The sequence below is a fragment of the Lissotriton vulgaris genome, chromosome 3_1 (assembly GCF_964263255.1).
Source record: "Lissotriton vulgaris chromosome 3_1, aLisVul1.2, whole genome shotgun sequence".
NCBI lineage: Eukaryota > Metazoa > Chordata > Amphibia > Caudata > Salamandridae > Lissotriton > Lissotriton vulgaris.
The window spans coordinates 976,413,893-976,431,036 of NC_141689.1; the positions used below are offsets into that span (position 1 = coordinate 976,413,893).

Below are 17,144 nucleotides of genomic sequence, written 5' to 3' on the forward strand. Positions count from 1 at the left end.
GCCACCCCGGTGGCCTCCACGCACACGCCAAGTTTGGTTCTGCGCAGGCTTTTGGCTGAACGAACGGGCAGGGGCGCCTCTGCTATGGCCACAAAAGGAATGAAAAGTAGACTGAGCCGGGAGCGTGGTGGAAAGGCCATAGGACTTGGCCGTAGCCCGAGAGTCCTTAAAATGCTCCAAAGCAGAGTCGGCCTTATCACCAAACAGGCGAGTGCCGTCAAAGGGCCTGTCTATGAGCGAGCCCTGGAAGTCCAGGGAGAACCCAGTGGACCGCAACCAGGCGTGGCGACGCAGCGCCATGGTCGTGGAAATAGAGTCCACGGTGTCCAAGCCACAACGAATAGCGAACAGAGCTGCGTCCTTACCCTCAGCCACAGCCAGAGAACACAGTCTGGAACTCCTCCTGACACTGAGGCAACACCTCAGCCACGGAATCCCACACTGCGTGGGAATAGCTGCTCAGGAGGGACGTGGTGTTTACTGACTGCAGACCCAAGCTGGTCAAAGAGAACAACAGCTTGCCAATCTGCTCCAATTATTTAGAGTTCTTATCCGGCTGAGCCGTGGAAAAGGCACTCTGAGATGTAGATGCTTGAATGACCAGACTTTCAGGTGTAGGATGAGTGGTCAGAAAGGCAGGGTCACCCGGCGCCGGGCGATTACAGCTGGTGACGTTCTTATGCACAGGGGCCCCCGTGGCAGGCCGTGACCAAGTGCCTAACAAGTCTTCGGTGAGGGCATCATTAAAAGGCAGCAGCGGCTCCAATGAAGTGGACGCCGGCTAGAGCACCTCAGTGAGTAGATTAGTCTTCAGGGTCACCGTGGGGAGATCGAGGTGAAGGACCTCAGCAGCCCGACGGAGCACCACCATATACGAGGCACCTTCCTCCATAGTGGAGGGGGGAGAGGCAAACTCCGGATCAGAGGAGATGTCAAGGTCGCCGGCCTCCGAAGTCGTCCACCCAGTCTTGCTCAGAATCACACTGACGAGCAAGCGGGTCCTCAGACCCTTCCCAGTAATCCTCCGGCACCGTAGGCACAGGCCTCGGCAGCGGGGCTGTAACCGGGGAAGGAAGAAACGGCGCAGAGAACGGCGCCGGCCGGGGCCAAGCCAGCACCGGGTCCCAATTTGGATCTCAGACAGGGACAAATCCGTTCGGGAACCGTGGCAGAGGCGGAACCAGCGGTATCCACTGCAGCACCGCCGGCAGAGTCGAGGGCAACGCCGAGGCCAGAGCCAAGGGCGCAGGATCCTGCGACGCCTTGGCCGGAGCCGAAGGAGGCACCGGGGCTGGATCTGCCGGAGTAGTCGACGGACAAGCAGGATCCAGACACCGGCTGGAGCCCGAGGCCTGAACAGGCGGTCCATGGCAGCAAGGAAGTCTTGCATTTGTGCGGGACTCGCCAACGGAGGCGGGTAGGCCGCGGGACTCCCAGGCTCCAAAGGAGCCACAGGGGCAGAGCCCCTGTCCCCCTCGTAGGCATCCAAAGACTGACTGAGGGACGTCTGAGAGCTAAAATGCTTCTTTGACTTTTTTGTGTGTTGTCTCTTACCCGAATCCGAGGGTGAAGACTTGGATCCTGAGGATCGGTGATGACGGCGCTGCGAGCAGTCACGGGAAAGACCTCTGGACCTCGAACGGCGCGGGGATGAGTGCCAAACTTCAAGCAACTTCCGGCGCCGCTCCCTCAAGGCTTCGGGCCATAGCCTTACAGTCCAGACAGGACCGGGAGTCATGGTTGCTCTCCAGGCAGTAGAGACAGACGTCATGAGGGTCTGCCACCGACATATTGCAACGGCAGGTCCCACAGGACTCAAAACCAGGCATCCCTACTCGCACCAGAGAAAACCAACATGAGACAAAAGTCTCAAAAAGATAGTCAAAAAATTACGGAGGTACGTGCTCTAACCGGATCTGCGCTTACTGGTGCGGAAAAAAAGAACGGAGGTCAGCGCGCATAGGTGGCGCCAAAGTAGTCTCCGTGACGTCATCTCGGCGGATATGACGCCAGCGATGGACGCGGAGCCGCACGACGCCACCCACTCCCGCGCAGGCGTACTGCTAGCAAAACTTTTCGGATCCAGTCTGACGCCTTGGGATATTCTAATGTAAGGAGTCTATCACTAACGTGTCTCTTTCAGATGCTGTTCTATGGGGTTAAAACCAAATAGACGATGATAAGCACAATTGGGAAAAGTGATTACAAACAGACAAAGTGGTTGTGTGACACATGATGGTTCCAAGAGAGACTCATCCACCAACAGACATGTTACTCCCCAAACTGATGCAATGGGAACAGAGGACTCTGATATCAAAAAGCTCCTATGCCATATATGGAGCAGGCTCAGCCCCACTGACAGCAAGCTGGACACACTTACGGTCAGGGTGGACAAAATGTCTGCCACCCTTAACAAGTATGACAAGCAACTGAATACATCTGAATCCTGCACTAGATCTTAGACGATGAGACAGCACAACATAGTAATTTCTCATCAGAGATGGCCAAGATACTGGAGGTGATCCTAGTCAAGAATGAGGACCTGGAGGGCCGATCAATGAGAAATAACATGTGCCTTGAGGCATTCCCAGAGTCCACTGACACCAGCAATATGGCTGACTACATCAAAAAACTGCTCAGGTCACTGCTACAAACCTTGTCGCATTTTGGCAACAACAGTGCCGAGAATATATGCCCATCAAATGTAAAACGCGCCAGGCTGGTATTCCGTACACCATGCTCTACCCTGCATACCACAGGACAATGCATTGCAGCAAGTCCACATATCTCTAATCTGCAAATGCTAAGTTAGTTATCAAGCAACTAATCTCAACAGTTGGGGGTTTATCGTGGACCACGATTTGCTCATCTAGGAGAGTTCCAATTACATGCCACACTTTACACATTAGTTTATTTGCCTGCCTCCCCGACTGGGTTTTGCAATATGCCACGGATAAGATACTGCCTCTTTACACCACTCATAATTGGTCTTATCTCAATCTACATACCAGCATCCGCTAACTGACCATCACTACACTCTTCTGACATGGAATGTCCGGGATTGAATAATCCCCAGAAGACCAGGCACATACTTGTGTACCTATACAGGCATACACTTAATGTAGCCCTTCACCAGGAAACCCATTCAGGAGGGAACAGGAGTCCTCACTTTGAAGCACAATGATGCAGCTACAAAGAACTAGCCTCCTATTCCTCGTACGACAGAGGAACTGCCCTCCTTGTTAAGTAGGGGACACCCTTTTGTTACTACATGAAACTAAAGACCTCAGGATCATTTTAATACAATAAAGGTCATCATATATGGTAAATCTACACTATCATGAACTCATATGGGCATATACAGATGTCTGTGAGTTTATTGCAAGAGTTTGAAGCAAGTGCTCTCAACTGTATCTTGGGATGATATTATGGGGAGGGGCCTTTAACTTCATCAGATGAATGGAATGTTCCAATGCTGACAGCTAAAGACACAATGTAGGCACACAAGCATGACTAAATATCATGCAAATTGAAGGATTAGATGATGTCTTGCACTCTAGGCACCTCTCCCTTACTGAATGTACACATATTGCGTCTGCTCACAACTCCTGGGCTCGGTTGGATGATTGATCGGTGTGCTTGGATAAAGTCTCTATAGAACACGTCTTGTGCGTGCTCAGATCATGCCCCGTAAGGCTGGTATTAGATATACTCCAATCAAATCACTGAGCGTTCACATGGTGGTTTAACCCCGTGGCTCTTCACGATCTTGCATTTCCCATTGGCATTAAGCCAGAAATTCTACACTATTTCCAGGTAAACGATGGGTTGGTTGATTCACTCGGCACCGTGTTGCAAGCCTTTAAGGCCTATCTGCACGGTACATGCAGAGCTAACCAGAACGGGAGACGCAGAGCATTGTCTAGTAAACAGACTGACATTAAACACTTGAGGAGATCCAGAGCAGCTCACACTCAACCCAAATAGTTGCAGAGCTGGAACTAATCTTGAAGAGTTCACAGAGGTGGCCGATCAAGAAGTAAAACACACACACAGATTTGTTGACGTCAGGGAAAATGGTGAAGCAGAGCACCAGAGGAGAGCCTTGGCTAGATTATTGTGCTGCCAAAGCCCACCACAGGAAGTCTTTTGGATTCAGAAGGACGACGGAGAGATCCTGTATGAAGCAGAGGACATCTCAATTATCGGGCAGGCCCCTACTAGCTATCCCACTTACTTTGACCATATTGCACTGGCAACTCCTCAATACCCACATCACTTTGGACGAGAATACTAATGTAATCTCAAGCCTCCTTACATGCAAGGCGCCTGGGAGGGACTGATTCCCTATGGGATTCTGCAAAAAGTACTCTCATTTGCTAGCCCTGTCTATTGCAGTTGTACAATGGAGCACTGTTGATTGGCCCACTTCTAACATCATTCAGTGAGGCCACAATAAGAACACTATTGAAAGTAAGCCTGCGCAGAATTTAACTCCTACCACTCGTTGTCTCTGCTCAATGTAGATATCAAAATCCTTGCTTGCGAACTGTCCATTATTACTAGGGGTGGTCGGAATTTGCATAGTCGTGCTATGCAAAGCTCCGCGACACGGTAAAAAATCTCCACGAGCACGCAAAAGTTCCGCGAACACGCGGAATTACTTGTTCCGCCCATTCGCGATGCGTTTTTCCTGTTTGCGAACGCCGTTTGCGTGCTCGGGGAGAAATCTCTTGCAAACACGCATTTTGAAAGCGGGAACTAGCTAAAAATTGCACAGATCGCTGAATTTTTGGCAATTCCGAACTCTGCGGAACGCGAAATTAACCAAATTCCATGAGCGGAACAGAATTTACCGGCCAGGCCTAATTATTACTGCTCCAAGGTTTGGTGCCGGGGCCAGGCAGGATATATGCCAGGGAGATCAATTACACACAACTCATAACTGTTTGCAGTGATGAACCAGACCTGAACGCAGTGGAAGCCTTTCTGGACGCCCTCAAGGCATTTGATTAATTGGAATGGTCCTACCTATTTGCAGTCCTATCCAAATTGGGATTTCCGTCATCTTCATCAACTTAGTCAAGCTATTTTACGATAAAACCTCAGCGAAGACTACAAGAAACAGCTTGCTGTCATCGCCCTTGCCAGTCGAACAGGGAACGTGACAAGGTTGCACGCTATCCCCATTTTTATATGTTTTCACATTGGTGCCCCTGGCATCTGCGATTAGACAGCCACACGATAACAGGGAACTGCTCAAAACCCTGCGTAACCTAATTGTGTCCCTTTATATGAACAATATAACTATAACTCCATGAACCATTCCACAGCTTCAGCCTGCAAATGGGTATTAGGGAGTCCCTTTAAAAAATACTATTAATTGGAACAAATCCATTATACTCACCCTAACCCTTAACACCCCCTTTACCCCATTGGAGTTCCCGGTTAGAGTTCCTGGTGCTCATCATCAGTCAAATACTCATGTGTATGGATCAACCAAGACTGAGCAATAGTAATCTCTGAAAATTATGGGGTGTCTCTGACAAAAATTGAAGACCAAATTGCCCGGTGGAGAGGCCTGCCTCCCTCCCTGATGGACAGACTAGCTTTAAGGAAAAGATTATAGTTCCCAGGTTGCTTTATATATTCTACAATGTCCCATATCGTATATGATCTGCTCGGCCTGGGCAGGTAAACAGCTCAGAACCTACTGGGATTTCCTAACCCCACCATGTGAATTGGGCAGGCTGAATCTGCTGGACTTTGAATGATACTACACTTGTGCCCAGACTCACTTCTCTCATTATTGGTTGCACCCACACACTCACATGACGCATATGGTAGTGGAACACATCACCCAACTCAACACAATTGTGCACAATGGTAGGCTGTCTGCCTGGTACTAAAATCAACACGATAGCTAGTACGCAAAGAGCTTGGGACAAAATCTGTAGGCAATATCACATTACTCCCTGGAACAGCTCTCAACACTTTACTCACTCATCCATCCTACTCATGAGAACCTGACTTGCCATAGGCCACGGGTGTGGGGATACACAAAATAGGCAACAAATATCTGGGCAGCCAGTTCCTTGATCCCTTGGCAACTGAGGGTAATGAGCACCATTCCACAATAGATACCCTCACATACCTTAGGCTAAAGGTACTCTGTGAAGACATCTACAACCTTCACCTCAAATCCCCTTCCCTGCAGGGCACTGTGAATCGTCATAGCCAATACGTCCAGCAAACACTTGGTTAATTTCCTGTACTGTGCTGTGCAGGCCGTGGCTCCACCATACCCAATTCAAGATCGAGGTGGGAAGATGACCTGGAAGCGGAGTTCACGGATGAAGAATGGGCCTATTGCGGTGAAGAAACCAGATGGCGGTTCTAAAATGGTGCGGTGCGCCTCATTCACTTCAAATACTTGTACAAATATTACTGATTCCCTCTTGGTCTAGTCATGTGTGGGGCTACTGCGGACTCCCACTACTGCAGATGTAGAGTGACAGCTGCACATTTTATACACCTTACGTGGTACTGTCTGCCATCAGTAAGTTCTGGTCTGAGGTGTTTATGCTCCTGTCTGAGAAGACTGCTCCCCAATTGCAACGGTTACCAAAGCTGGCCCTTCTAGGATGCACTGCCAAAATCCAGAGTGACATGAGACATTTTGTGTCCCTTGCATTGATTGCTTCTGGAGAAACCAAAAGTGACCTGTGGCAGGGGCAGAGACCGAGCCCCTACGATCAAGGAACGAATAGAATATTGGACTTATTCAAACAAACAATTAGAACTTTACTATTCTACAATTCCTCAAGCCAGGAGGCCGAAAAACGTTTGCAGCCTTCTGTGGTCCTACCTACTCAATGCTCCTATGCATTCTGGTTGACGGTGGATGAGGTGTACTCATCGATGATTAAAGGTACACTTGATCCACCAATCAGCAACTAGATGGCACATTGTAGGTATACAGATGGAATGGAGACTACTAAATTGGGTGTTTTGGTCAGCGAAGGGTATTCTCACCATCAATCAATTGTTAAATAATAATAAAACATAAAAGTTTCAAGACATCAGCGTGGAGTTCAATTTAGATTAATCTTGCCATCAGCAATTTCATCAGCTCTTGCTTTGCCTGAGGAGCCATTCGTTTTATCCATAGCCTCATTAGAAATATCACTGTTCATGCAATATCTTCAACGATAGATCTGCTGCAGGATCCAGAAGCTTGTATAGCACCATCATTACAGATATTCAATCAAAGGCAGTTATTTGCGCATTTACATTGCTCTGGCAGTTGGTGCTGGGTAAAGAATACACACCTGAGGAATGGTCCACCCTTCTCTTGGACCATGACACGGAAGTGAGGGAATCCAAATTAAAATCTCTGTACTTTAAAGTCCTACATTACTGCCAATGGATTTCTTCGCCCGTCCATTTTCCCTTCAAGACTACAAAGGGCCACACAGTTGAACCACTCTAATCACTGGAGATATGGCCAGAAGAAATACATTTTGCTGCATAGCCTGTGAGGATGCATGGCCATACAGACATACTTAACACAAGTGTGGAATATACGTTTGATGTAGAAATTATATTGCACCACAGACCTAGCAGAGGTTAAGAGCTGCATCTTAAGACACTAGTGCCAAGTCACTGTGCCCATGAAAGATAAATGTCGGCTAGACCGTACACATTTGATACCAACTAGACGTCCTTTTCTCACAGATCTTCACAATGATGAATGAACAATAGTATCCTATGCACAGTATGCATTAGCATGTACTTTTGTACATTGGCTGCAGGACGATGGCGACGAACAACCCACCTGTTAACAGGTGGACCTGAACATTGTTTTGCCCAAGTGCCCAAAAGGGAGTCTACAACGGCCTTGGCAATTGGCAGCAGACGTTCTGTAGGCGGCAGACCTGGCTGAGGGAACTCAGTTAAAACATTAGTATTGACCTCAATGGTGGGGAGCTGGAGGTCTAACATTTCCGACTTCATCTGCATAACGACTGTGAAGGAGGTGCTTTCCTCCTTAGAATGCCTAGAGGTAGATACAAGGCTGATATCTGGAGAAGTATCCAGGCCACTGCCCTCCTTGAGTCTTCATACTAATTATCCTCATTGTATTATGGGATATAATCATCCCCTTCATCATTATTGTTATTGTCTGTGTCAGTCGCGAAAGGATTGTGTAAAGTTTGGGCCCTGCTGTGTGGTAACAGCAAAGTGTCAGAATTAGAGGGATTGATTGTTGGATGTGTGCCAAATGTGTCCTTGGTCAATGTCGTGGCAGATTCTGCTCAGAGTCAGATAGCCCAATAGGCTGTAAATACTCCTCCGGCGTAGGCACCAAACTCAGAATTGGCTCCGATGGAGACCTCTGGAGTCTGTGAGTGGAATGAAGGGGTGGATTCCCGCTTCGACTTCTTATCCTTTTTCTCAACTTACCCGGGGACTTCAACCACAATGAAGATCTGCTGTGGGAACAACTTCAGGTAGAGGACCTCCCTTTCATCTTGAACCAGTTGCATTGTGGAGTCTTCTTGTGTTTGGTAAGAAAGTTTGACCTTGCAGTTCCGTATGGCCTTTGTGTTCATCCGGACACATTCATCACAAGTCCTGGAATTGTCTGCCAAACCCAGGCACCAAAGACACTTTGTAAGGATCTGTCTGAAACCGCTTGGACCCTGTCTTCTGAGGGGGGATACTTTCCTTTGCACATTGGTAAATTTGTAAGAAATCTGAGGTCTTCAAGACCAAAGAGAAGCTCTGGATTCACATCTGAAGATATGCAAAGAAAGGAAATTATGTTAGTGCGCATGAGTGGTGTACATATGCAGCTCCGCCTGTCAATTTCGGAGCAAGATAAGGTCAGTGTGGAGCTGCACGAAGTCACCTACCAGCGCACAAGAGTACAGGTTTAAAGTTACCAGATCTAGTCTGATGCCTTGGGAATATTCACAAGGTAAAGAATATGCGGTCAGAAGTATCCATCAGAAATTAAATTATTACAAAGTAAATACAGCACTAACTTACATTTTATGGATTATTTTTAAGTGAATATATTCATCTTTAACTCCTTTTATTTTAACATGAAAGTTCAATTAGGTTACACAATTTGGTTGATTACGCACATAATAAACCTTATAATAAACATAACTCATTATTTTTAAGCTAATATAAATTACATTTAACAAAGCAAAGCTCATGATAAATAAACTAGTACCTGTGCATGAACGGGAGAGACATTCGAGTGGTCCAAAGGAAATCCTCTGAAAATGTACGGTGCAATGGAAAAGTGAAAGGAAAAGAGAAAATATTGCCTGTATGAACTGTGATCATTTCGCAAAAATGTAATAACAAAATTCATTGCCTAAAACATGTTTTAAAGACTTATGATCACAAAATGATACAATTAATTTAAAAAGACAACTTCATATTTAAAATTGATACTTGTATAGCGCACTACACCATAATTACACCAGCTGTTTTTGTTCTTTCTTTTTAAGAACAAACACTCATGAATATGTGATGCAGTATTGTTTGTTAGTGAGAACACAAGAAGAGTTGCATGTTATTTCAAGTCTGGGCTCCACACCTGACTATGTGAGTGATGGCTTGGTAAACCATGTGTACGATACTTAACTGAAGGAAGTAATGTTTCCAAAAGTCATACTTTCTCCTCTCTATAGACTCTCTCTGAAATATTCTCAGACTTTTGGTTGAGCCTCTGGAATAATTCTCAAAACCCCAAATGATAAAAAAGTACTATAGTAAACTGGAGAAGCACTACATCACAAAGTAACCTTCTGGTAAGAGACAACTGAGAAACATTCTCACTAACAGCTTGACTAGGGATATTTCTATACATACCAAAATGGAGAGATGGAGCGATAAAACTGTAGATCTTCCCTTAATGTAGACTTATTTTTTTTTATTCATTACATAACAATCAATAACCAACGTTTGGAAATTGGACAGCTTGCGGACTAAATTCTAAAAATGGCAAGTATACAACTAATGAAGAACATAATGAACAAACTGATTAGCTAAACAAGGCTGCACTAAAGCGTTACGAGTCCTGACATTACTATTTATTTAACTTCTCAGGTACCACTGTAAACTCTCTTCCTCCCAATTATCTCCATTAAAGAATGAAAGGGTTGGTTACTATGGCATCAGTGACAATACCATTGGAGTCAGATGGTGCATATATTATGTTTTTAATTTAAAAATATTCAGACAGAGACCTACACTCACAACTTTAAAAGTTGCTATTCCCATCAGTCAAAACAGTAGCAGAAAACAATGTTTTATATGACCACTACCATCAAAAGTGGACAAAAAACTAAATAAACATCTTGCAAATCTTTGCTCCTTATGTTGCTTAATCAATCTGTACACCTTTAATTTCACATCTATGTAGACAATTTTTTAATTTAAGTATCTTGAGACTCTAAACAATTAAACCTGTGTGTTAGACCTGTCTGGCTTTTTGGCGAAGTCCCTCCTAATTTTTATTTATTTTGTCCCCTTTTTGCCCCTCATACCCTTGTTAATTTTTGTGTCTACTGACTTTTTGTAGGTGTTGGTCAGGGGGATAGGTGTTTTCTTCCCCCCTCATAATCTTTTACCTTAGGCCCAGAGGCCTGTTCTGACAGGAAAGTTGGCACCACCTAAAATGGTGGCCACCAACTGCCCCAACTGTCACCAACAGAACATGGCCATAGCCTAACATAGGGCATTGCAGAACCTTCTGGTCCATTCTGGACCACTGAAGGGCAGCCTATATAAGGCGGAATGCAGGGAAGCCATTTTGTGCTGACCAGAGAGAGGAGGAGTGAGGCAGTGGTGAGAGGAGGAGGACGCACTGGGAGCAGTTAGTTTGTCCTTGTGACAGACAGCCACTACAGGAGGACGTTCCCCCTTCAACCCCTGACCAATCCCTCCCAATCACCTTCTTCTACTGAGGAGTAAAGTCCTCTGCCCAGCATAGGACTTCAAAGTGACTGTTCCAGTTAAGGACCCCAGTGAGGTTAATGCAGCCAGGGTTCCAAAGGAAGTGAGGTTAATCCTAGTGCCCTTCCCCTCATCCAGTTCATCCAGTGGTCACAGCCCGACTGTTGGCAGCCCCCATTCCCCTAGCGCCACATCGCCATCGTGTCCCTCTTCCTACCTGTGGTGGAGGAGACAGTGAAGTGACCAGCTGTATTGCCCTATCCGGCGCGAGACAAGCGGCGCCGTGCGGAGCATTGTGCTGATCAGGAGGTGAGGAGCCGGCTTATGGTGGTTGCCCCGGAGTTGAGGAGAGTGTGGGGAGGCGCTGTCGCGAGTGCGCGATCTCCAAGAAGGAGACGCTGCTCCCTCGCGCATGCCCCAGCGTTGTAGTGTCCCTGTCAGGAGGGGCCTATGATCGAGCAGGCCCGGGTGGACGCCTCCTTCCTGGGAGCGTAGGCGGAGATTAGCAGCATCAGGGCGAGCGCTACTGCGCAGGTCAGAGAAGGAAGCGGCCCCGCCGAGCATCGGAAGGAGCGCCGGCCTGCCTCAGGGAACCCAGAGAGAGTCCCGCCTTCTCCCTCGGCTCGCGCGCCACGCAGAGGAGCTGGCCGAGCCGGGAGGGGGAATCTGAAAGGCCTGAAAGCGGCCTGGGGGCAGTTGAAATTGGCATAACCTTCCCCTCGAGTGCCACGCAGAGGAGCTGGCTCGAGTGGGGAGAGTGAGCATTACGGAGCGTTTTGAGGCGTGAGGGCCTCCCCAGCCTCAGTTCCTCGACCCCCTTCATTGCTGTTCCTCTATCAGCCTGGCGCAGGACGACCCCAATTCTGTGAATCCAAAGTAAGGAGAGTGGGGGTGTGGGAAAACGGATGCCAGGGAGCCCTTTTTCAGGCAGAGAGATTTACTAATATCAGAGGTGATTCCCAACACCCTCACAGTTAATGACCAGGGTTCTTGGTTGACAGAAATCTGAGGAACTTTATATTAAGGTGTTGGAGGAGTGAATCCAGCTATTCTTCTTGGTGATAACCTTGGAACTGACTACTGGGAGGAGGCCTTCTCTGTATACAAACTGGCCAGGGTGATCTAGGTTAATTGAGATCATAAACCTGTTCCCCTGTAATCAATTGCTCAGTAGTGGAGCCTCTTAGTTCAACTGTAATGCACTGAATTGTGATTCCTTTTGAAACTGATAGGCATTGAACTGTGATTCCAATTGAAGCTGATTTGTGCACTTTATCAATTGTTTGACAGAAGAAAGGAGTTACTTACTAAAGGTGACGGTGTAATAAGATTAAGAGTGCTGAAGAGGATAATTTAGTAATTTACTTGATAGTCTTAGAAATGTGGTTGCCGATACTAAGATAACCTATAATGACTTGCACTGTATAATTTGAAACTGAAGAGTATATTATTTTTATAAAGCAGCACGTATTTTCATATAATTTTGGTGTAGTGTTTTCCTTTTGAGTGCTATTGCGTGGAATTACTTTTGGGTGGTCTGCAACCTTTACACTGTGCCTCTGTTGTGCTAGTCTTGCCCTAGGCCAGGCTACCTAATTCCAACATATTGGTGCCTAGCGGTGGGATTGCGGACTTGGTTGCAGCTACTTACTAGTAATTTGGCGTAATACACCCAACCTACACCAGGAGTTTTCTCCTTGCGGCCCTCCCAATTAGTCTTTTTGTTTTTTCTAAATTTATTCCTGGTGGTGGGTGGAGTTGGTTTTAGGTTACCCTCACCCTTCTGAAATTTCTGGTGTGTATCCAGGTTTGCCAGATTCACAATGGAGTTTGCGGTGGAAAACCTGGAAGTCTATTCCGTGCCCCAATTGAGAATGTTCTGCCAGCAAATGGGGGTCTTTTTCAAACATGGTGCTAGGAAGGGGGAGCTCCAGACTAGCCTTAGGGCCTGGGTGGAGGCACACCAAGAGACAAAGGAGGAGGATGAAGAGGTTGACCAGGGCACAGAAGGGGGGGTGGAGGAGTTATTCCGCCATGAGGGGGAAAACTTGCTCACCGGACCAGTGTCCTATTCCAGAAAGGGCAGTAGCATTTCTGGGAAAAGCCTAACAGAAGCCGAGCTCACCGATAGGAGGGAGAAAAGACAGCTAAAGTGGGAGTTGGCTAAGTTGGAGCAGGAGAAAGAGGAGAGGAGGATGGTCCACGAGTTTAGGCTGAAGGAACTGGAGCTCCAAAGTCTACAACGGGGGTCCTCTCCTGTTAGGAATGGTGGCAGCGAACCGAAAGAGTTAGCCAGGGAGACCAAACCCTATATCCCAAAGGACCTGATAGCGAGCTTCAGTCAGGGGGATGATGTTGCTAAGTGGCTGGCCGCTTATGAGGTTTCTTTGAAGGTTCATGGAGTGCAGGAGAAGCACTGGGGGGGTAGTTTGTACAAGTACATGCCTCCTGCTGGTCGGGACACCTTGCTGGCCCTGGATCCAGAGGAACAGACAAACTACCCCACCATGAAGCTGGCGTTATTGAGGAAGTTCGGGCTCACCCCAGAAAGGTACCGACAGAAGTTCAGGGGGAGCCACAAGATGGGCACTCAGAACTGGGTGGACTTCCTTGATTACGCCAGAAAGGCTTAAGAGGGTTGGGTCAAGGGCAGTGAGGTAAAGGATTATGAGGGGCTGTACGATCTGTTTTTGAGAGAACACCTCCTCGAGAAATGTTTTCCCGAGCTGCGCCAACACCTGGTAGACAGCAAGCTGACCAATCCCCGGAAGCTTGCAGAGGAGGCGGACATCTGGACAAGTACCCGGGTGTCCTCCAAGGGGACTGGAGGGGAATCTCAAAAAGCCTGACAGGGCGCCCCCCAGAAGAAGGAGGGGGGGGAGAAAAAGAAAGAGTTCTCTAAAGGTCCCCAAAATAACTTCCAAGGGAAGGGAGCAGGTTTCACCCCTAGGGCAAACCCGCCCCGGAACCCTCATCCTGGCCAGAGCCAGCAGCCCAGGGTTCTCCACTGTTTTGAATGCGGTGGCGTTGGACATTATAAGGGAGATGTCAGATGCCCAAAGAGACCACCCCCTCCCACCGGAGGAAAGTCACCGGGAGTAGCTAGTGTAGCGCTCGGGGAGGAGTTGCCCTTAGATAAGGGGGGTGAGTGGGCGGGTGTCACCTTAGTGTCCCTGGGAGAGCGGGAGATGGTGCCAAAGATCCAGGTGCCCCCAAATACTACAAAGTATGGGCAATGGGTTACCATCAATGGCCAGAGAGGGGAGGGTCTGAGGGATACAGGAGCCAGCATGACTATGGTGAGAAGTCAGCTGGTGTCCCCAGAGCAGGTTGTTCCTAATGTACTCCACCCCGCTGCGATGGCTGACGGCAGAATGGGCCACTATCCAGTGGCTGAGGTTCCCTTTGAGTGGGAGGGGGTTGCAGGTTCACTTCGAGTTGCCGTAAGCCCTGCCGTGCCAGTCGATTGCCTGTTGGGGAATGACATGGAACACAACACTTGGAGAGAGGTGGAATACCGGACGCATTCTGCGATGCTGGGTACACCTGACTGGGCCTGTGTCAGCACACGGTCTGCGACTGCCCGGAGAGGGAGTTCGCCTGGGTTGGAGCCTGGAACAATGGCCCAACCCGCTGCTAAGAAGGGACAGACCCGGAGACAGAGAAAGCCTGCTCCGGCTTCCACACCCCATGAGACAGATCGGCCACCTGCGGTGGTGGACCAGGAGTCCGTGGAGGGGGAAGTAGACTCTCTGGAGGATTTACCCATCCCTGCGGAGTGGCATGTGGAGGGAGGTCCTACCAGAGAGGAATTCTGTAAGGGGCAGAGGGAGTGCCCCACCCTTGAGGGACTGAGGCGACAGGCTGAAGCCCAAGCAGCAGGTGATGTTACGGGACATTACCATATTTACTGGGAGGATGGACTCCTCTACAGTGAACCCAAGGTACCCTTGCCTGGTTCATCAAGGGCCTTGGTAGTCCCGCAACAGTACCGAGCCTTTCTTTTGGAACTGGCTCATGCCATACCCCTGGCAGGACACTTAGGTCAGGACAAGACCTTTGCACGGCTTGTCCTCCACTTTTACTGGCCTCGAATGAAAGTGGCGTCCGACACATACTGTAGGACATGTGTAACCTGCCAGGCCAGTGGGAAAACAGGGGTGAAGCTAAAGGCTCCCCTGGAACCACTTCCAGTCGTTAGCACACCCTTTGAGAGGGTGGGCATCGACATTGTAGGGCCTTTGGATCCACCAACAGCAGCTGGTCACAGGTTTATCCTGGTACTGGTGGATCATGCCACACGGTACCCAGAGGCAATACCTCTGAGGACAGTCACTGCACCTGTAGTGGCAAGAGCCCTAATGGGAATCTTTACCCGAGTGGGATTTCCCAAGGAAGTTGTGTCCGACAGGGGGACCAACTTCCTGTCAGCTTACATGCGGGCAATGTGGAAGGAGTGTGGAGTGACCTACCGGTTCACCACTCCTTATCACCCCCAGTCGAATGGACTGGTTGAGAGGTTCAATAAGACCTTGAAGGGCATGATCAGAAGTCTGCCCGAGAGCCTGCGGAGGAAATGGGATGTCCTCCTACCCTGTTTACTCTTTTCCTACAGGGAAGTGCCCCAGAAGGGAGTGGGCTTCAGCCCCTTTGAGCTTCTGTATGGGCACCCTGTACGCGGTCCTCTCAGCCTGGTGAAGGATGGTTGGGAGAAATCTCCCAGGAAACCCCCCCAGGATGTGGTGAGCTACATGCTGGCCTTCAGGAGCCAAATGGCGAAGTTGTGGAAGCAAGCTTCTGACAACTTGGAGGCCAGCCAGGCAGTCATGAAGGATTGGTACGACCACAATGCTCACCAGGTGGAACTGGAGCCTGGACAGAAAGTGTGGGTGATGGAGCCTGGAGAGCTTAGCGCCCTCCAGGATCGCTGGACAGGCCCCTTTGAGGTGTTGGAAAAGAAGGGTAAGGCCACATACCTGGTGGACCTTAAGACCCCTCGACAGCCCCTACGGGTGCTACATGCCAACCGACTCAAGCCCCACCATGAGAGGCCCGAAGTCATGCTGATGATGGTGACTGACGGGGGAGAGGAAGCGGAAAGCGAACCTCTCCCAGATCTCTTTTCGTCCCAAGAGAAGGATGGGTCAGTGGAGGGAGTGAATCTCTCTCCTACTCTCACTCCTGAGCAACGGGAGGACTGCCGCCAGATACTGGAGCAGTACTCTTCGTTGTTCTCCCTTGTCCCGGGAAGGACCCACCTGTGTACCCATGATGTGGACACAGGAGACAGCCCACCAGTGAAGTCCAAGACCTACCGGCTGTCTGACAAGGTGAAGGCTAGCATACATGGAGAAGTTGCCAAGATGCTAGAGCTGGGAGTAATTGAACCTTCCAACAGCCCTTGGTCCAGTCCGGTGGTGCTCGTGCCAAAAGCCGCACCACCAGGCACCACACCTGAACTGAGGTTCTGTGTGGATTACCGAGGACTGAATTCAGTGACAAGGACTGATGCTCATCCGATCCCTAGGGCGGATGAATTGATTGACCGGCTAGGAGCTGCCCAATATCTGAGTACCTTTGACCTCACTTCAGGGTACTGGCAGATCTCTTTGACAGATGGAGCAAGGGAAAGGTCAGCCTTCTCCACGCCTGAGGGACACTACCAGTTCTGTGTGATGCCCTTTGGGCTCAAGAACGCCCCTGCCACATTTCAGCGGCTGGTGAACCAGGTCCTCTCTGGAATGGAGAGTTTCTCTGCTGCTTACTTGGATGACATTGCTGTCTTCAGTAGCAGTTGGGAGGACCATCTGCAGCATTTGCAGGCCGTTCTCCAGGCCCTGAGACAAGCTGGATTGACCATCAAAGCCAGCAAATGCCAGATTGGGCAGGGGTCGGTTGTGTACCTTGGACACTTGGTGGGTAGGGGGACTGTGCAGCCCCTGCAGGCGAAGATTGAGGCAATCATGGCCTGGGAACCCCCCAAGACACAGACTGAGGTCCGAGCTTTCCTGGGCCTCACAGGATACTACCGTCGCTTTGTGAAGGGGTATGGCACTATTGTAGCGCCCCTCACAGAGCTCACCTCCAAGAAACAACCTCGACGGGTAGTTTGGACAAAGGCTTGTCAGCAAGCCTTTGAAAAGTTGAAACAGGCAATGTGTGTGGCA

General features: G+C 49.0%; 1 protein-coding gene across 1 annotated transcript in view; it reads right to left on the minus strand.

Annotated features, from left to right (window-relative positions):
* The window catches only part of CEP78 (centrosomal protein 78), a 479,433-nt gene that overhangs the window by 220,956 nt on the left and 241,333 nt on the right, over positions 1–17,144 (minus strand). Inside the window, exon 11 of the mRNA XM_086961339.1 lies at positions 9,245–9,290. Within this exon, the coding sequence (XP_086817465.1) occupies positions 9,245–9,290 (46 nt within the window). The remainder of the gene's footprint in view (positions 1–9,244; positions 9,291–17,144) is intronic.